The sequence below is a fragment of the Euprymna scolopes genome, chromosome 29, assembly GCF_053919585.1.
Source record: "Euprymna scolopes isolate OS-2025 chromosome 29, ASM5391958v1, whole genome shotgun sequence".
Classification (NCBI taxonomy): domain Eukaryota; kingdom Metazoa; phylum Mollusca; class Cephalopoda; order Sepiida; family Sepiolidae; genus Euprymna; species Euprymna scolopes.
The window spans coordinates 93,241,541-93,264,040 of NC_136510.1; the positions used below are offsets into that span (position 1 = coordinate 93,241,541).

General features: G+C 36.3%; 2 protein-coding genes across 4 annotated transcripts in view; one reads left to right on the forward strand and one right to left on the reverse strand.

Annotated features, from left to right (window-relative positions):
* LOC145252850 (uncharacterized) overlaps nt 1–7,536 on the forward strand; it is a gene marked incomplete at its 5' end in the record, with an annotated part of 17,938 nt that extends 10,402 nt beyond the window's left edge. The window contains one exon of the mRNA XM_080112863.1: nt 7,507–7,536. Coding sequence (XP_079968989.1) covers nt 7,507–7,536 — 30 coding nt within the window. The remainder of the gene's footprint in view (nt 1–7,506) is intronic.
* Nucleotides 1–22,500, reverse strand: part of LOC145252783 (E3 ubiquitin-protein ligase PDZRN3-B-like) — a 703,291-nt gene that overhangs the window by 271,937 nt on the left and 408,854 nt on the right. The gene's annotated exons all lie outside the window — the stretch shown is intronic.

Below are 22,500 nucleotides of genomic sequence, written 5' to 3' on the forward strand. Positions count from 1 at the left end.
GAGAGAGCGAAGGAAACATTGTTTATGAGAATGACGAAAGCAAGGCAAGATAAGAAATCAATCAAATCGATAAAACACGCAATGAAATCAATACAAAAAACAACTAAGAAGGTACAGACATCTCTCTTTAAAAAAAAAAAAGAAAAAAAGAGTCACCAGAAGGACGGAAAAACGGATCTAAAGAAAAGAGACACTTAAATAATCAAGAAAAAGCAAATAAACAAAATAAAAAGTCCACAGTAATAAGAACAACATGCGGTGACTACTTCTTCCTCTCCCTTACCATCCCCGGGGGGGGGGGGCTTGGGGGTAGGGCCGTGTCTATAGAAGTGGTAAATTGGTTGAGACTGTTTGTGGTCAGGGGTTTCTTTTGATGTCGTAATAAAGAAGGGTGGCGGCTTTGGAACAATTACGCCACGTCAAATGGTAATTCCGTTGCCAGCAGACTCGTTATCCGCTCAGCGTTAGAATTCTGACTTTGTGCCTTTGTTGATCTCTCCAAAAGAACAGCGATATTAAAGAGGTGATCGAGCGTTGAGTTTTTACTTTAGTCTTTGGGGGGGGGGAAGATTCATCGTCCTTTAAAATTGACTTCACAAGTGTAGGAGAATAAAAACACTAAAAAAGAAATAAAGATTATATATATATATATTACACACTCACGCACATAAATACATACCCATGTATATACATACATATATATATACATGCATACACACACACACATATATATATATACACACATTCTATATATATATATATATATATATAATATATATGGGAGAGAGAGAGAGAGAGAGAGAGAGAGAGACGAAACCGAAAGACATCGGAAGCTTATAAATTAGAGAGTAATGAAGATGAAATAAAGAGGTAGATAGGAAAAGAAAGAGATTGAATGAGAGTGAAATAGAAAGAGAGAGAAAAGGAGTAGAGAAAACAGTTGGATCAGATAGTAGGAAGCCCATAAAAGAAATTAAAGAGAGAAATAACGGAAGAGGAAGAACAGAAAAGTACAACAGGAAAATATAAAGAAAACGAAAAAATAAAGAAAAAAGAATAAAAGAACAGAACTGATATATAGATAGATGGATAGATAGATAGATAGATGGAATGTGTACAGGAAAAGAGTTACAATAGTTGGAAGTCAACCAGGAACCAGAATTACAACGAGAGAGAGAGAGAGAGAGAGAGAGAGAGAGAGAGAGAGAGAGAGAGAGAGAGAGAGAGAGATATTATGTGGCAGAGAACCAAGAAAGTCAAGTCAAGTAGAGAGAAAGAGGGGATAGAGGTTATTAATGTAAAAGACGAGGATACTAACACACGCAGAGAGAGAGAGAGAGAGAGAGAGAGAGAGAGAGAGAGAGAGAGAGAGAGAGAGAGAGAGAGAGAGAGAGGGGGGGGAGGGAGAGATGGAGAAAGAGAGAGAGAGAGAGAGAGGGAGGGAGAGATGGAGGAAGAGAGAGAGCGAGAAAACAGGGGTAGAGAGACCTTAAGAAAGCATTTCCGGTCATTGACGTCCGTCAGAATCAAGGAAGTATCATTGAATTTCTTTTAAACTTTTTTTCTACGGAGACATCAAGCAAGGCTAGCGTTGAGAATGATGGTAACTATGTTGAAAAATATGTTCTGGAGTACAAAAGGTAGTTCGTGCTCATGGTACAATTCTTGTCTTCGTAACTCTTCAACTTGTAAGATTTTGAGTTAAAAAAAAAATAGGTTGCCACCTTTGGAATGGCCCTTGTAGATTTTATGACCATCTTTGAGGGCAATGCAGTTTTAAATATTCTCAGAAGACATCACTTGTATTAGATGTTCAAATTCTTATATTAATAAAAACAGCAGTAAATAAGATCCTATTACAAGGTTAAATCCAACATAATGCATTTTGATTTTTTCCTAAACAAGTTCGCCATTTTAATATTTTGTTAATAGTTTAAACATTAATAAAAACACTCGACTAGCTACAACCACTATATTCGATTTTCTCCACCCTGTCTGTGCCTAAATCTAAACGTAGATTCCCTGGACAAAGCTTCTTTACTAGAACTGCCAGGCTGTGGAACACTGTTCCACTGGCTTGCTTTTCGGTTGAATACAACATGGTAGCCTTCAACTCCAATGTAAACAAGTTCTTGTTGAACCGTCCACCATAAATAATCAAATTCTACCCTATTTACACCATTAACAATTACTACAATACCACCTTACATTCATGAACCTTTATCCTCAAATGGCCTTCGGGTCTTGATAAGTGGTGACTCTCAAGTAAAAAAAAAAATGTAAAATATCAAATAGAAGAGAAAATCATTTAATCTGTCTTTAAAATTCTTAAATTGAATGACTTAACACGAAAAATCATGAACCTCTATGCTTTTCAGTACGGTGCTTCTATATTAAAATAATGGAAAATATGGAATTTCACGTAAAACAAATGGTCCTTACCTAAATTTACGGAAAACGATGAGGTAGAAAAATAATTATTCATGAAAGCCAGTTCCGATAAGGCTAACAACAATTTCGATAAAATTACATGCTAGGTCTGACATAATGGTTTATGTGAGGTTAGAAAAGGGGAAGTAACTCAGTTTAAATCAGAATTTATTTAGAAAAAAAATAGATCATATATTCATAATTTGTGAATTAAAAGAAATAACTTTTTGTTGACTGTTTGAATTTTGATTTTGTTTATAACAAATAACTGATATGAGAAACTAAAAAAAAAAAAAAACTATAAAAACGGAGATCCTTGCGGTTAGAGACGGGTAGAGATAGACGTGTTACACACGTGGTCCGAGAGTGACAGGAAAAGACGTGTACTAAACATGGTCAGACAAAGACACTATCGCTAGTTCGACACGGTAGAAACTTGTTTAGCACATTGGAGTACGAGAAGAAAACACTATCAATACTCCCCCCCACTCTTTATCTGTGCCTAAACCTAAACATAGATTCCATGATCAACGCTTCTTTCTTAGAACTGCACGCCTGTGGAATTGTCTTCCGTTTTCCTGCTTTCCAGCTGTCTATAATATGGTTGTCTTCAAGTCCAACGTGAACAAGTTTCTGATAAGCCGTTCCACTTAAGTTAACAAATTTACCGAACTTCCATTACTATCGATTACTATATTGTCCTTTTGACTCCTGTACACTCTTTAACACTTATCTTTGAGTGGCCTATCGGCCTTGATAAGTGGTGACGCCTATATTAAAAAAGTACCTGTAAATAAATGTCTGTTGTTTCACTGAAAAAGATAGTTCTTTACCTTTTTTTGTTTCTTTGCAAAGGTTTATATTTTAACACATGTGTAACATTGCATCTCAACTTCCTACATAGAGTGACCCTGTAAAACAGGCCCCTAATTCGCAGAAGAGGAGGAGAAACAGCTAGAGAAAGCAGGACAAAATGGAAGAAGCTGAGAAAAAAATATGTAGGAGTAGTTAGTGTAAATATTTACGAGGGCGTGGCACCATGAAGAATGTGCACAAGCCACCCCTCCCCCCCACACACAAAACTAATTATTTTTCATTGACAATCAAACTAAACACTAGCCGCCCCCTCCATGTAATGTACCTTCCCCCGAGCTCATCCTGCGATTTCACGACGGCACAGTCGAGCACACTGGCCATCATTGTCAACAACGCAGTAATGGAAAATTTAATAAAATTAGAAGAAATGCGATTAAAATAAACAAGTAATAATAATAATAATAATAATAATAATAATAATAATAATAATAACAAATCATAAAGAATCATTATGATCTTCGTTCCCTCTTTCGAAACAATGGATACCCCCTGTAAGGATGCCTGCGCTTGTAATAGCGAAACAAGGCTTGCGCAATCCCCCAACCAAACCTTCCTTATTCCAGCGACAAGAAGCCGTCAAGGAAGACTGCAAACAATGCGGAGAGAAGTGGCGAGCATGCACTTCGCCTTATATTCATAAATGGTCCCCCATTTGAGTACTGATCAGGATCAACGATGCTTAACTTCACTGATCCAATCGGACCTGGTTTGTCAGCATGATTATGCTGCATAATCTATACTATTAATAAAATTTTAAATGTTTATTTATGTGTGTGTGTGTGTGTATGTGTGTGCATATGTCAACAAAACTTTCGAACGGATGCACCGAATTGAAAAATTATTTTTTTTACCCTGAAAGGTGTGAGTCCCTAGATTGTCCTTATCTATATATGGTTCATAACGAACAACGCCGAGTCACACAAAAAGCCCGAAATAAGGGTGCTTGGGCTGTTTCGTGCAATTGTTGAAAAAATGTTACCTACCCATGTCAACGGAATTTAGCACTGTCTGTGTAAAGTCGCAGTAATATCCTTCAGTACACTGTGAGGACTTGTGGCGCAATGGATAACGCGTCTGGCTACGGAACAGAAGATTCCAGGTTCGAATCTTGGCAAGTTCGTAATAATTTTAATTATCATAAACGTTTACTCATTATCCTTACTCTTAGTTAGGGTATTTTTGTTTATTTTCAGTGGTTTTGTTACATGCATATGGGAATTTCCCATACTCCGAGTTCACAAGGTAAGCGTTGATGGTAAGACGATGTTGAGTGTACTCGATTTTGTGTTTGACTCGGCGTTGTGTGTGCCGACGCGACGCAGCCGCTAGTAAAGAATAATCCTTTACTGTAATAGTGCGTTCGTGTATGTGTATACATGCTTATAACTAACACTTGGAATATTACTTAACAGAAAAGGAATATTGAGAAATCTGAATAATTCTATTCAGCCAATGTACACCCCCACTGTAAAAAAATTATAGAACAAGTGAAGCATGCATGGGCCCTCATGAGTGCACAGTGAACGAAGCATAAAAAATGACTAAGTTCAGCATTGCCGTCTCCCCGCATTTAGTCTGCAAAGTCTCCAGGGGACACCAAATGAACAAACTGTGCAGTTTTAGGTCTTAACATATGTAACATTGAGTTTTGCACATCATTTGCCTTACCCAATTTAGCCCGAAAAGCCCTCAAGGCCTTAAAATATTTAAATTTGAGTTCAGCACCATGCAAAACTGCTAAATAGACATACACAGAAAATTTGGGACAAATATGGTAAAATAGTCCCAAAAATGGAGTGTTTTTATTAGCCTTAAAAGAACCTCTGGGGCACACCCAAGAGTTATCGTGAAATACAGATAAACAAAATTATATAGAAATCAGTTACAACTTTCCAGTATTTTTTACAAAAATCCAAGTCATCAATTTTTTTAATAAGCACAAACGTGTCAATTTTAGCCATTTTAAACCGAAAGGCGCCCCGAAGTGGGGGAAGCAACCGGAGTTTTCCCGTTTTTCCCTGCTCTGTTACATTTTTACTCATATCATGTTTAATGTTTGTACAAAATTTCAAAAAATCCTAAGGTGTAGTTATTGAGAAAAATGCGGACAGACGAGCGAACAAACGAACGAACAGTCAAGGGCGAATTTACAGGTCCCCCCTCAGTTGGTCGAGGGGGACCAAAAAGTGTTTGCATTCATATAAAATAATATCTCCACCGAGAAAGTTAAGCACCTAAAACTAGAATGTTATTTATAGAGTGGCACAATGGCTAGCCCCCTTTTAAGGGAGCGGGGAGTTGCTACATTAATAACCCCTATATATAGCTTCTAACTTTGTGCCTGACTTTGTGATGAAGTTAAAACGTTTCATGCAGGTGTTTTCTGGGTTTGGGGACATAGTTCATGACGGCTGGGTTTGAATGACAAGTGTTATGAAACTTTTAATAGTCAGACTTACACGCGAATATCTGAAGTTGAAAAATAAAACATTGCGTGAAACGCATATTTCTCTCTCTCATTCTCTCTCTCTCTCTCTCTCGTTCTTTCTCTCTTTCTTTTTCTATTTCTCTCATTCACCCCATTTCTCTCTCTTTCAATGAAGAAAGGGAAAAATGAAATAATTTCATTGTTATAAAACAGTTGACGCTTGGCTTCTTGGGTCGGCGGACGCGATCAAAGCATTGTCTGATTTCCGCTGGTTTTATAAAAATATGCATCGTATTTGTTAAATCTTAGATAAATTATATATATTTTTATAAAAATGCACTTGTCGCTATTTTCATACAAATGTCCGATTTCAGCATACCATTAATTCCGACGACAAAGCTGCCTGTAACGACACAATGACTACACAAGAAGCGACGATGCGAAGATACCTACAATGATCACACATAATGCGACTCATGCCAGCCAGTTATAGCCGACGACGGATCGACCCGTTTTTGTTGATGTTTCCAGCATGTGCGTATCGTTTAGATATCCTTGGATATCGTTTATTCCCCGGGGAGCTGGTTGCGTTCCCAAGACGTTCATCAACCAAGTGACGCCCCGGGAAGGCGATAGAACCATAATAGCGCCAATTCTCTGTTGATAATATATTGTACCGAATAAAAATTTTAAAAATAGTAGGGGCTTACTCTTGGAACGATCCTAATATTATATGCAGTAGAACCCCGAGATACGGCTTTTAAAATTAGTAACAAAATACAGTACAGTATATAATACACGTGTATATAATCAAATAACATTATAAATAACACCATAAGGCGGGGAAAATACTGTAACCAGAGGCCGGTAAAACATTTCACATCGTAATCTGAAAACACGCACCCTAAGGCCAACATATCCCGGGGTTATACTCTACCTGTGTGTGTAAACGTGAAGAACTCTCTCTCTCTCTCTCTCTCTCTATATATATATATATATATATATATATATATATATATATATATATATTCCTGAACCCATTATCTATATGGGATATCCATACTTGCCCGGAATACATTCCCGCACATAAATTTTATCATTGCCCGGAATAGTACTTTAACCTTTACGATTAATATTATTACTTGTAATAATTTTAACCTTTTATTACTTTAATCCGTTACCACTTACTTATTTCATGTTTGTTTATTATTTATTAAGTATGCTAAATTTCGTAATTATGATCCAAATATTTTCTGTTATCCAATTTTTATCACTTTCTTCCTTTCAAATATTATTATTATTATTATTACTATTATTATTATTCTCATAATTATGCCTATATTTTACAGATATACAAAATCTATCTGTCTGCTACATTTCCGATCGACTGACACTCATTGCCATGACAACGTGTAACCCACATCCAACACGACGTTCCCTTCCTTTTCTTTTTCCCAATCAATTTCAACTTTTCAACTTTAACTTTTCATCCGGCCAAAATGGAAGCATTTTTTGGCTATCTTCAAATTTTTTAAACCCCGATGTCTGACGCTTTGCTTTTCAATTTCAACAACAGAGGCGAGCACCTTCTGTTGGTTCATTTAACTGCAAATAATAACCTCCATTACACTGGACTTCTTTAATCACGGTTGGTTATTTTTATTGTAATATTGAACTCTGAATGAACTGTCCGCATGAGCACGGGGGACCACGCATGCTTCACTTGTTTTTCTTTTCTTTTATCTTTTTTTTTTTTTTTTTTTTTACTGCAGAAGTTGTACAATCCTGAAACCAGAGATTGAAACTTAGTCGTATCACCATTTTCTTTTTTCAATTGCCTACTCGGACAGACAGGCGATGATAGAAGATATATATTATAGATTAATTCTATTTAATGTACTTTCATAGAATAAAAAAAGGAAAATGGAATAAAATATCCCCTCTCCATAAAATCCACAGGAAATAGACATCAACTAGGTCAGTCAATAAATAAAGTCATAGAAAAAAAACAAAACAAAGTTACGTTGTATGAACTTGCCCTTCCCTTTTAAAACAAATGGGTTTGTCTGTCTTCCGAGGAATTCTCTTATATAGAACGGATGCAAATGGGGCCAGCGGAAGTAAGAAAAGGTGCTAGAGGTCAGTGGGGGTAAAGGCATATTCATACACTTTTTTTTAATTTCGAAAGTTCTTTCTGCTCTTGTATTTTTCCAGGGAAGGACTAGAATGAATCAGGAAGCGCTTTGAAATCTCCTTCATACAATGAATCCGTATATTACGTCAATCAGATTTGCATTCTTAAAACTATAAAATAAAGAATTCCTCGCATTTTTTCGAATGAAAAAGTAAATAAAGAGTGGAACAATAAAATTGTCGCCATAGAAAAGACTACATGATTCCATTTCCGTTTGATGAAAACCGGTTTTCTTTTTTGTTGCAGACCATCTACTAGTTGACCAGTTGTGTACAAATCCTAAGAGTAGTAGTAACCTTCTATCATGTCTGAAAGTGACACAATGTTCAACGAGAAAGATCGGAGTACAACTCATTCCCTCTATCGATCCAAGTGATGACAGCAGGACCATTGCCAGCACCCTTAAAATGATAATTCGGGCGGTTCAACGCTGTAAAGCACAGCCCAACAAAGTTTCCGGCCACTGTTATAGTCTTTGGTGTGGTTTTAAGTGAGGGCCACATCATGCCACCTCACATTTTCGAAGTTGGCTTAAAAGTAATCACCAAAGCGTACTTGGATATAATGATCCCCTGGTGCAATCAGATGGACGCTGGCAGACCCTGGGTGTGGCAGCAGGACTCAGCGGCGGCCCACAAGTCTAAAGAGGTCTAGGCTTGGCTTCAGAAGGAGTTCTAGGACTTTGTATCTTTCATCAGTGGACCCCCCTCCCCCCGATTTTAACCAGCTGGACTACTTCCTTTCGTCATATGTCGAGAATATCACTAACATAACCTCGCACAACACCAAAGCCAACCTGATCGCCGCCATCCACCGAGTATTCGCCAAGCTCCCACCGGCGCTTGTGGAAAAGGCATGGTCCCAGTTCGGGAACGATATCGAGGCGGTGTGTGAGGGTGAAGGCGGCTACATTGAATAGATGTCAGTTCTACGGTATAATAAAGTTACCCGAGCTGATTTTTACAATAAAAGATTTTAAAATAAAGCTGCAGTTTTGTTTACTTTGGGGTAACACTTTCATCGTTCCACCCTGTAAATAATTCAATTCTTCAAGAAAACTACACTACATTTACAATTCACAATATGTTGATTTGTTTTGGTAGATTAATTTTATTGGCTAAAGATTATGTACAAAACGGTTTGAAAAAAAATAAGCCTTATTCAACTCGACTAGATATATTTTGATTTTAATTTCGGAAAAATATATAAAACTGGTACAAAACTATACCGAATCTTTATTTTATTCAAACTTTTTTTTTTTTTTTTTGCACAGTGATCACCACTTATCAAGGCCCGGAAGCCACTCAGGGATAAGGGTTATTGCAAGTACATTAAGTTAGTGAGGAGATTTGCTGAAGTGTTTACTTAAGGGGGCGGTTCATTAGGAATTTGTAAACATTGGACTTGAAGACATCCAAATTGTAGTCCGGAGGGAAGCAGGCAGACGGAACAGAGTTCCACAGGCGTGCAGTTCTAAGAAAGAAGCTTTGTTCATGGAATCCGCGTTTTGATTTAGGCACAGATATAGAGTGGGGGAAATTTTTCACAGTGGATTCAGCTAGACGGGTGTTTCTCGTGAAAGATTGGCGAGGGGGGACCAGAGATTGGAGTTCAGACGAGCATCTGTCATGGAAATAACGATAAAACAAGGACAGGCTCGCAACGTCTCTTCTGTGGGAGAGAGGTTGCAGGGTAGAGAAAAGGGCATCCCCCACTAAGCCACGAAGTCTATTTTGTACTCTGTCAAGGCAGGATAGGCTGTTTTTAGCGGCTCCTGCCCAGATATGGCAACAGTATTCCATCCTTGGACGTACTTGGCTTTTATATAGATAGAGAATTGCATCAGTAGTGAGATATCTTCTGGAGCGGTAGAAGGATCCCACCATCTTTCCAGCGACCTTGGCAACAGACTTGATGTACGTGTTCCATTTCAGATCAGGAGTAAAGGTCAAACCCAGAAGCTTGTCAAAACACGGAGCCTCACCCAGACGAGAGCCATCCATCACAATTGATGCCAGATGGGGATCAGAGCGTTGATGATGTAAGGATAGGAGTTTGGTTTTGGATGCATTAAAGGTAACCAGACACATCTTCCCCCACTGAACCACGCGCTCGAGATCAGAGGAGAGAGAATCAGAGAGAACTTTGTCATTTTCAGCTTTTGATGTGTTGCCGTAGATGGTTGTGTCATCAGCATAGATGTCATCGAATGATTTAAGTATGTGTTTAGGGAGGTCATTGATGTAGATCAGGAAGAGAGTTGGGCCCAGGATTGACCCCTGGGGGACTCCAGCATTTATATTGCAGGTCTCCGATTTTTGTCCATCGACCACTACTCTTATGAGCCTATCGGAGAGAAATGATTTAATGATTGAGAAAACATTTCCCGTTATACCGTAGCTGGAAATCTTGTGAAGTAGACCCTTATGCCATACCTTGTCAAAGGCCTTTGATATGTCAAGAGCAATTGCCCTAGAAAGAAAGCCTTTGTCAAGAGATTCACTTATTCTGTGGGATATAACTGTCAGCACATCTGCGGTAGATCTTGCAGAGCGGAAACCATATTGTGTGTCACTAAGAAGGTTATTCCTGCTAGAACATTCTTATATATATATATATATATATATATATATATGTATATACTAGCAATTCAGCCTGTCTTTGCTCGGGCCCTATGTTCTGTTCATAACTTGACCTACGTGTGAATACACTTTATGTAACATTTCAACTATTTAGACCCAAAATTGTCTGAGTAATTTCGTCGTAAATCTTTAATAAATTGGACGCCAATTTTGACCCCTTAACATTAATTATTTTGGTCTCAAATCAAAATATAAAGTTTTACCCATGTCCAAGTTACCTACATCTAAAATTTGAAGTCTTTAGACCCAAAATTGGCGGATAAATGTCGTAGAATCGTCAATTGTAGAAGGTCAATTCTTTCAACTTTGACATTTTGGCAGCCAAATTTTCGCCCCTAAACTGATTAAAATGCTTGCCACCTGTTTGAATACCCGTTATGTGTAAATTTTAAATGATTAGACCCAAAATTCAGTGCGTAGTTTGGTAAAATCTTTTGCACTTTGACCTCTCGGAAGCTGAAATTTTCGACCCAAACCGATTAAAAAGCTTGCCCTATATCTGAATACTCTTTATGTACAATTTACAATGTTTGGAGCACAAATTGTCAATTTTTAAAAACTTTGACCCCTATTAAAATTTATGACCCCTTAACATTTATTGTTTTGGGCTCAAATCAAAATATAAAGTTAGATCCATGTCCAAGGAACCTATATCTACAATTTCTAGTGTTTAGACCCAAAATTGTCGGAGAAGTTTGGCAGAGTTCTTAAAGAACAAATCATTAAACTTTGACCCCTAAACAGTCAAATATCTGGCCGACAACCGATCACAAAGGTTTTCCAAAATCTCAGTACGCTGTATCTCAAATTTCGAGTCTGTAGACTTTAAATTGACAGAGTTATTGCGTAGGGAAAGTACAGACACAGCCACACGGACAAACACACAGACACGGTCACTTTTATAGATACTAGCATTTTAGCCCGGCGTTGTCCGGGTGTTTGGAGGTGTATGTTGAGCATAAAAAAGCGGTCAATTTATTTTAACTTTGACCCCTATTATGACTCCTTAACATTTATTGTTTTGAGGTCAAATCAAGTTATTAAGTTAGATTCGTGCCCAAGGAGCCTATATCTAAAATTTTTAGTGTTTAGACCCCAAATTGTCGGAGGAGTTTGGTAGAGTTCTCAAAGGTCAAATCGTTGAACTTTTTCCCCTTAACAGCCACATTCATGGCCGAACACGGATTGCAAAAATTTTTCCAAATCTCAGTACCCTGTATATTAAATCTCGAGTCTGTAAACTGAAAATTGACAGAGTTATTGCGTAGGAAAATGTGCACACACAGATACGTTCACTTTTATAGATTAAACAAAAATATATTCGACTATATAAATATATATGGAAACAATTTTGTATTTGCTGTAAACGTTTTGTCTAAATATTATGCAAGTATAAATCATGTAGAATATCTGCATGAATATAATTACACATAATAGTTGACTAAAGATGATCATCCCATAAGAAAACCGAACAAACGAATAGGGAATTAATTAAAAATGAATGTTTAAAAGAATATGCAAATTAGCTACATCATTTGCTAGTGAATGCAATTCTACAACCCATATATAAGAAAATTGTATTTTCTTTTAAAATAAAAAGAAAAGAGGGGTTTTAATATGAATATCAATACACACAAAAGAAAAACGAATTTATAGAAGTGTATATATATAATTATATATATATATATATATATATATATATATAATTATTTACTAAAATAATTATTAAATACCCACAGACACTAGGGTTTCATCCTTTCGGGAAGCATCTTATACAATAAAAATGCTCTATTGATCGGTGTTACTCGTGACACCCTGCACTGATGATTCCCGAAAAGATGAAACACTAGTGTCTGTGGGTATTTAATAATTATAATAGTAAATAATTATAGCAGTCTCTTTAAGAAACTCGTTTCTTATCGTTGAGAAATTTCAACAGAAATAAAAAGTCAGTCAATTTAGCTGATATGTGCAGATCCTCATATAATGAGTAGATCACTCTGATAGACGTTAAAAAAATGTTTAAATTTCAATAGTATTTTTCGCAGTTAACGGTGGCCGAATGGATTGGGTCCTTGCTAATGGAGTCAGAGATGGCTTCTGTTGCCGTGTGCGAATCTATCGGCCGGTGTTAATCGTGACATCCTGCCATGATGGAGATTCCCGAAAGGATGAAACACTGATGTATGTAGGTATTTAATAATTATTATAGTAAATAATTATATTATATTATATATATATATATATATATATATATATATATATATATATATGGTCAGGTCATGTCATATGCTACTGGTACCATGTAACCCAGTACTACCTGCCTCATGGTCGGGTCACTGGCGACTAAACTGGTTCCCCCCACCAGACTTGTTTGGTGAGGAGGGCGGCTTGTCTCCCTAAAGGGTTAAAAACAAGACCTTTCAAAGGGCGAATGGACTCTTTTTCGAGGTCAACGGCCAACTAGCATTGTGTATATTTGTGTATATGTATATATGTGCTGGGGTGGAAAGGGCTCCCGTAAGCCGTGGTTAAGGCAACCTTTCTAGGAGAAGCAAATCTCTGATTAAAAAAAAACAAAGCGGAAGACCAGCACCCGCATTAAGCTGGTCTGCAGTTTAATTTGTTGCTTGCTATCTCGCTCTTTGTTGTTGCTGGATCTCAACATTTTGAACCGAGAGAGAGAGAGACTTAGCTGTCGTACAAAGCAAAGACTCTGTAACATCATCTGTGTATAGATACTCCCTCAGGCATTTGTCTATTAAAATGGTCCTGTGACGATGGAAGTCATTTTTGTGCTGATGGACTTAAAGTGTCTGAGGGAGTGGCACTCGTCTGACAAGACGTTGCAATCATATATATATCCACACACATGACGAGCGTTAAAAAAGTAATGCCTCCTATTCTTTATTCCCCCTCCTCAAATGGATCAGAGGGGGTTGCAAATTGCACTGTTATGATGGTTGAAATGAAAGTTTCATGTATCTGTTGCACATATTGGCTGTATGAGGCTCTAAGAAAGCAGCCCATGACATGGACGTGCGTTAGAAGCAGAGATTCGTCACTGAATTCATTTGCAAAAGTATATTGTGATGAATGGTATCTTAGTGACACACAATATGGATTCCGTTCTGCTAGATCTACAGCAGATGTGCTTACAGTTATATATCATAGGATTAGTGAATCTCTCGACGGAGGCAACCTTTCTAGGGCAATTGCTCTTGACATATCTAAGGCTTTTGATAGGGTATGGCATGAACGTTTACTTCACAAGATCTCTAGCTATGGTATAGCTGGAAATGTCTTCTCAATTATTAAATCATTTCTTTCTGACAGGGTCATAAGAGTAGTAGTTGATGGGCAAAAATCAGAAGCTCACAGTATTAATGCTGGAATCCCTCAGGGGTCCATCCTCGGCCCAACTCTTTTCCTGATCTACATTAATGATCTTCCAAATCACATCCTTACATTATTTGTAGACATTTATGCTGATGACACTACCATCCATGGTAGCATATCTAAGTCAGTAAACGACCAAGTTCTCTCCGATTCTCTCTCCTCTGATCTTGAGCACTTGGTACAATGGGGAAAGGAGTGGCTGGTTACTTTTAATGCATCTAAAACCAAGTTTCTCTCTTTACATCATCAACGTTCTGATCCCCATCTGGCATCAGTTGAAATGAATGGCTCTCGTCTTCAGGAGACCAAGTTTTGACAAGCTCCTGGGCTTAACCTTTACTCCTGATCTTAAATGGAACAGGTACATCAAATCTGTTGCCAAGGCCGCTGGAAAAATGGTGGGATCCTTCTATCGATCTAGTAGATATCTCACTGCTGATACACTTCTCTATCTATATAAGTGCCAGGTACGTCCAAGGATGGAATACTGTTGCCACATCTGGGCAGGAGCTACTAGAAAGGACGTGTCCTGCCTTGATAGAGTTCAAAATAGACTTCGTAGCTTCATAGGAGTTATCCTTTTCTCTTCCCTGCAACCTCTATTTCACAGAAGAGATGTTGCGAGTCTGTCTATGCTGTATCGTAATTTTCATGGAAAGTGTTCGACTGACCTTCAGTCTATGGTCCCCCCTCGCCAAACTTTCACAAGAAACACTCGTCTAGCTGAAAACACTATCAATAATTGCCCCCACTCGTTATCTGTGCCTAAACCTAAACGTAGATTCCGTGAACAAAGCTTTTTTCTTAGAACTGCACGCCTGTGAAATTGTCTTCCGTTTTCCTGCTTTCCAACTGATTACAATATGGTTGTTTTCAAGTCTAATGTAAACAAGTTCTCGATGAGCCGTTCCACTTGTTAACAAATTTACTGAATTTCCATTGCTAACGATTACTATATTGTCCAATTTCCACTGTACACTGTTTAACCCTTATCCTCGAGTGGCGTCTTGGCCTTAATAAGTGGTGATCCCTTTGTAAAAAAAATGTAGATAACTGAATTCTGGAGGACAAAATGGCGCTCGTTTTAATAGGATTACTCCCGTCCACGTAGCTCTAACTTTTTTGATGAACTTTCAGATCATGAATGCGTAAGTTCAGTCATCATAACAAAGCAATTTGTAATCCCCTCTGATCCGTGCGGGCGGAATAAAAAATAGGAGGCATTACTTTTTGGTACACTGTTAGCAGATATACATATGTAACACGTTATCCTTTTATGTTTATCATTAAGAATATTAAGCCTCAAGTAAAAAATAATTTCCTGTCTCAACTTCATTAAAAATAATTGGCGAAAACGAGTGTTTAGGCTAAAAATAAAAAATAAAGAAAAACATCGGCAAAGAATATGCAAAAAAAAAAAAAAGCCTAGATTAATTAAATATATATGGAAATAAATTAAGGAGTGAACAAAGAAATTATATTTCTGGTTAAATATGGAGATGGGTTCTTCACGCGTCCTTTATGTTATACAGCAAATTTCTTCTAACATTTCGCATTCATCCGGATCGGCATTTGACATTTATTCACGCTGCCGGCAATAAAATTTATCTTTGGTATTTTTTTTTTGGGCGGGGGGGGGGGGCGTTTATATCAGAATACAAGAATATTCTAAATATTTCAATTAAATTAAACCCCGGAAACATTAGCTACAATTATAATCTATATATTAATAGGATAACGTGTGTGTCACGCTTACACCAGAATGAATGTCGGTTAATTGTTATGGACTCCCATTTCTTGTAAGAAATAACTTTACCAAAAATTCATGTTTTAATTTCGGTTTCGGTTATAGCTGATGGCATTCAATTTACACATACACACACACACATATTGTTTTTATGCCGCTCCCCATATGGGGGTACCAAATTGATTAAAGGGAAAATTATTCCCAACTCGCATTTAGGTAAAAATGCATTTTCGTATAAATACTTGAATTCATTCAAAACGTATCGCAAAAACAAATTATATATATATATATATATATATATATATATATATATATATATGAGAGAGAGAGAAATAAAAAGGAACGAACGGAATTATGTGTTCATAAACGTTTCGTCTTTATTTTGAGATTCCTCAGGATGAATGAGATTAAGAAAAAAAAAACGCGTTCATATCTTTTAAAAACATTAACAACATTATGACGTTATTAAAAATCTCCCTCTCTTTAACAGCGTAAGCCCCCCCCTTTTTTTTAATCTCTAACGTCTTTTTTCGTTTTAGAAATAGAACAGCTTCACACTTTACGCATGAAATTTTTCAAATTATTTACTGGAGTTTTTTTTTTCTTAATCTCATTCATCCAGAGGAAGTCTCTAATTAAAGACGAAACGTTGATGTACACATAGCTCGGTTTGTTCCTTTCTATTTCTCTATTTTGTCAGAATATTATTTCCATTATTCTCATCACATATATATATATATATATATATATATATATATATATATATATACTTCATAAGTTTTGGTTTCGGTTTCGATTCAAGCTGATACATCCAAGTGATATGGATCTTTTTTTTTTTACTTTTGAAATCGCAATTTTATAATAAATAAAAATCGACAGAGCATTTACTCTATAATAATATAACGAAGTCTGTAAGAATTAAAATATATTTAAGCGTACTTTACGATCGATCTACGCCGAGCATCCTTCCCAGCTTAGATGACGACTTTTACAGTTTTAACAAAGAGCTACAATAATATCAGAGCGTATCCATTTACGCCGCAGAGCAACAAAATGCCAACATCAATGTATTACATATGAATGAGTCCTCTGTGGAATTTCCACAGCTCCCGCTCGTAAATCATAGTTAGAATACTAGAATGATCTACACATTTCACCGTATGTTCCTCTCCTTCCCCCGCGAGTTAGACGCGAGTTCGGTTTTAATGTGAAGAAAATTTAATTGCTCAACAATATGTACTCTGGATTGAGACAAAAAAAAATGACTCAGTCCAGAAGGTTTTATTCCTTTACTGAAAAGATGTAGGAAAATATAAAGACAGGTAGTGCATGGATCACAGAGACATACAAACAAACAAACGAACAAATAAAAAAAAAAACAAACAAGGAGAGTCGACATACTGTCTATAAACTAGAGCGAGTACTGGTGTACATCAATCGTAGTTTTCCGTTCCAATTTGAATCACTGCCATAATACAAAGGACAATTGTTGTTGTTTAAATTATTGTAAGTATTAATATATTAGTGTCTTATTCGTTTGCTTTACATAGCAAGCCAAACAGCCAATCAGCGCAGAAGTAACAGTGTCAGAAATCGTCATTACAAATGTATGGTAAATATTGGAATATTGAGACTGTCTGTCGAAGCTTATAACTTCTTGAAAAATGTAATTCAAACTCTGATTTTTTAAAATTAAATGAGCAAAGACCAAATTAAAAAAAATAACAGGTTTAATAGCAAATTATGCAACATTTGTTTTTTTTAAATCGGTTTTCTTTAAAAAAAGATTTAAAGAAAATCAACGAAATTTTAATTACTTCGATTATAAAAAATACATAAATTCCGAAAACTCACTTACCTATAAAAAATACTATTCAATGTGTACTTTCATAGTTCATTGTTAAGAATTTATCCATATTTATACTTATATTCCATGTCCTTTTTAAATAAAATACTTTTTTAAACAAGGATTAAAAAAAGAGGCGAACTCAGATTTTTTGACTGTTCAAATAAAGGGAGACAAATCTGGGTTTTTTTTTCGCGGTTATATTCCGGTGGCTTATAAAAGCCGCAATTAATATCTCTTTCTATTTCGTGCTGTTAACCAAAATTAGTATTTTTAGGCCTCCGTAGTTAAAAAAATGCACATATTCACTTATAAGTTTTTGCCGTTAAACAAAAAACCCAGTCGACTTATATTTTTTATTCTCTTAATGAAATACACGAGCTTTTGATTAATATATCTTATTTCTACTTTATCGAGTGAATTTTTTTTTTATATGAAAAAAAAGAAAACATTGAATGAAATAGAAAAAAATTGTCTTCAGCGTCCGATATTTACTTGACAATAATCTCTTTCATTAAAAAATCAACGTGATTTAAAAAATAACAAAAAAAGGTTTAACACTTTGGATTTTACAGGTAAATTTCCAAAAGACACTACTTTTTTTTTGTTTTAAATTAGAATATTTTATTTATTGATCTTTTATTTTCAATTTGTGATATATAAAACTTTGGTGAGTAAATTAATTATTCAAATTTTAATAGCCATTTCAAAATGGGGGGTGAATTTAAAAAAAAAACGTTCGTCGTAAATATTATATTCGATTCATTGGAAAGAGCATAAAATTTCACATTGATCCTGAAAATATCGAAAAAATTGAACCAATAAAAAAAATTTTGATACATTTTTAAAGTTGAAAAATTGAACTCGTAAAAAAAAAAAAACTCGTAAAATTCAATTGATTTCATTACGTAAAAAAAATGGCGGCACTTTGTAAACACTGTTTTTTAAAAAAATAATATTTCCCTTATTTTTTAAACAACCTTAATAGTTTATTTTTGAAGTATAATCCATAAAGAAAATAAATAACCCACTTTAAAAACAGAAATTATGAGGGTTTTTAAAAAATATTTTATTCGCAGTTTTGTGTTAGGGCTGTCAAAAATTCCCCCAAAATTCTGATACATAACAACGAACAACTCAAATCGACGAATAATGAGAATAATAAAAAGCTGTTCAAATATGAATACGGTCAGTGATATGAACTAATGATGACACGATCCTAATAATTTTCAGATTCCGATACAATTACGAATTTCGATTCCGATTTTATAAATCTCTAAATATTTAGCTATATAAGAGATTTTAATATCAGATTATCATAACAAAAACATGTTCGTATAGTTTTGGCAAACGGAAAAATAAACTTGCTAGAGTAAATCAAAATTTTTTTTCTTAGTACTAATAACTTAAAATCAATGTACAGTATGGAAGAGAGGGCTCAGCCCACTAGATTTCGAAACCGGTTTTGAACCCTGTCAAGAAAAGAAAAGAGGTACTCTTAACGGCTTCTCTCTATACGGGTCAACAGCCCCTTGCCAAACTTTCACAAAAAACAAACTTCTTTCCCAGAACTGTCCGCCTTTGGACCACTTGTTCCGCTGGCATGCTTTCCGGATGAATACAGCATGGTAGCCTTCAAATCTAATGTAAACAGGTTCCTGTCAAGCCGTCCTCATAAATAATGAAATTCTATCCAGTTTATACCATAAGTGATTACTACACCATCACCTTACATTCATTAACCCTTTTTCTCGAGTGGCTTTCGAACCTTGATAAATACTGACTCCCATGTAAAAAAAGAAAAATAATCGTAGAGTTCTCATATAGGTTCGTATAGGGCTCTCATATAGGTTCCTCATCCAAACTGACAATCACATTAACCCTTATCCTCGAGTGTATCGTTCGCCTTGCTAAGTGATGACTCATTAGTATAAAAAGCTTAGAATGGCCATTTTTAATGTTCATTAGTTATTCCCGTATCTTAGTAGTGTGTGTGTGTTGGGGGGGGGGGTATTGTATCGGGCCTTAGAGCTCCTACTGTTTAATAGAGGGCATTTGAAACTATGGAAGAATATTATTCTGGATATTCTCCAAGCATAAATAAATAAATAAATAAATAGAGCAGACCACGTATAACAAAGACATTCATGACCAAAAAAAAAAAATAATAAAAAATAAAAAATAAAAATAAATAAAAATAAAAAAGGTAAAAATTCGGAAGGGAAAGGTGATTTATACGGACAGGTTCTGCGCGTCGAGCTTGTTTAAGTCAGTTATACAATTTAAAAAAAAAAGGTCGGGGGAACTACATTAATTTAGACTTGTCCCTTTTTTTCTACTCTATACTCTTCTGTCCTCAGCCCTTCCCCATATCCGCCAAACCCCCATAAAACCTGATCCAGCCCGCCTGCCACGCCCAAAATGGTCTGTCTACACAGCTTCTTTGCAACAAACTCGCGTCCTCATCTTTGTCCGGTGACAGAGTGTCGCAGGTTGGTGCTGGATAGGTGGTGGTGGTGGAGGGTGAGGTGGGAAGGAGGAGGAGGGTACGGAGGGAGAAGGTTACAACAACCACCAGGGGCCTCGTAAAATTTGATTTGCCCCCCTCAGTGGCGAGACAGAAAAAGAGAAAACCAGCGATTTTGTTCAATTCACATTTGGTAGGGGATGCTGAAGAGAGAGAGAGAGAGAGAGAGAGAGAGAGAGAGAGAGAGAGAGAGAGAGAGAGAGAGAGAGAGAGAGAGAGAGAGAGATAGATAAATAGATAGAGGCCTACATAGATATATAGATAGAGGCCTACATAGACAGATAGATATAGATAGATAGATAGAGGCCTAGATAGATAGATGCAAACCTAGATAGATTAATAGAGAGAGACATCGATATACTGATAACGACAAGATATATTGATAGATGCAAATAGATAGATAGATACCAAGCTACATAGATACACTAAGCCCTTATATATAAATAAAGAGCTACATTACCAGATAGATAGGTGAGAAAGAGAGAGAGAGAGAGAGAAAGAGATAAAAAAGAAAGTTAATAATGGCGATAGATAGAGGCGGTGTTGGGTTTACGTAATGTAAACCATCGATGGATAATTTTATGCTGACATCTTACATTTTTTTTGTATACGATTGGTTTATAGAACCATTTGAAGAGGGTTTTTTTTTTCTTACAGCACCCGGTTTTCCCAAATCGTCACCCATGGTTGACATCGCTTAACTTCGGATATATTACGGGAACCTGCATTTCAACTTAGACAGGGATTTTACTAATGGAAAAAAAAAAACAAACAAACAAAAAAACGAAAAAGGTAAAACTGGCGTTATTTTTCTCACTTCTATAGCGCAAAGATGTGACACACGGGCCAGAAAGTTGAATTGAAGAGCCAGAACTGACGAGGAGGAGCATTCTGGCGGTCAAAATAAAAAAAAATGCCTTGCCAGCCCTGTCGGCATTCTCTTGTAGAGGCGCCCCAGACGATTAGCAATTAATTAACTACTTCTTAAAGACAGAAGGCAAAGCCTGGGAGGGCAGAGGTCCTAAAACTGCACGGTACTTGCAACATAACTCATTTTAACAAGGAAAAGGTCATTTCAGAAATGGCATAGACTTTGGTCGAGGGAAAAGATGGACAAAATGAAAGATATAGATATATTTTGAAATACTTATATAGAATATAGTAATTTGGCTTACAAACGTATTTTACACAGATTTATTTTAAAATTCAAACACCGCTCCTATCACGGACACACTATCTGTGCCTAAACCTAAATGTAGATTCCATGAGCAGAGCTTCTTTCTTAGAACTACACGCCTGTGGAACTCTCTTCCGTTGGCCTGTTTCCCACTTGAATACAACTTGGATGTCTTCAAGTCCAATATAATAAAATTCCTGATGAATCGCCCCCCCCAAGTAAGACACTTTATCAAATCTCTAATACTAACGATCACTACGACACTATCCCATTGATTACTGTACACGCAATAACCCTTATCCCCGAGTGGCTTCCGGGCCTTTATAAGTGTTGATCTCCATGTAAAAAAAAAAAAAAAAAAATTCATATGATGATGGTAATTGTATGTGTAGGTATGGGTATTAAGAAAATAAATTATTTTTGACTATTTCTCAACTGTATTTCCTACTAGCAAGAAGACCCGACATTGTCCGGGATTGAATGATGATCAACTAATGTTTCACAGTCCCATATTTTTTTTTCATTGAAATCTATTAAATCGCCTATTTTTCAACCAAATCGATTGATTTGCTGCTTTAGTTGGGCGGGGGGGGGGGGGCTCATCGTGGTGCACCGAGAGGAAGCTTCACATGCCTCCTCGCAGCGACTTAGTCTACAATACATCGTAGCCTGCATTGCACTGTAGAGAACCTACTGTGGATGTTATTAAATTATTTTTATATATAATAACTTGAATGAAAGTTTAAAATGAAAAAGTCAATTATCATGACGCGAAACAGAAATATTCGTTTCGAACGCGCCCTATCAATCAAAGAACCTACTGTTGATTTTATGTGTTGAGCCTTTCGGCTTGTGTGATAATAAAACTTCTTGAATACACTTGTGAGGTTAGGTTGTGTAAGGTGTTAACTTTGGTCAAAATCTCCTGCTCCGTCTTTTGACTATCAATCATCGATTCCTATCGAAGAGATTACGAATACAAACCTAAGAACACTGCCAGGCACATAGCGCGCCTTCGTGCGAAATGTCCTAAAAATTGACCCAGTCATTTTGGAGTCCATAAGGAACGAACTTGTAAATACACAGACACACAGTTCCTTTTATATAATAGAGATAAATAATTTATGTCGGCAATAGTAAAGATTAGCATCTGTTGTGTCTAACGCGTCTTTCTTTCTTACTATTTGGACATTCGCTTGTGCGTCTTGCCGTTATTCGTTATTAAATAAACCTT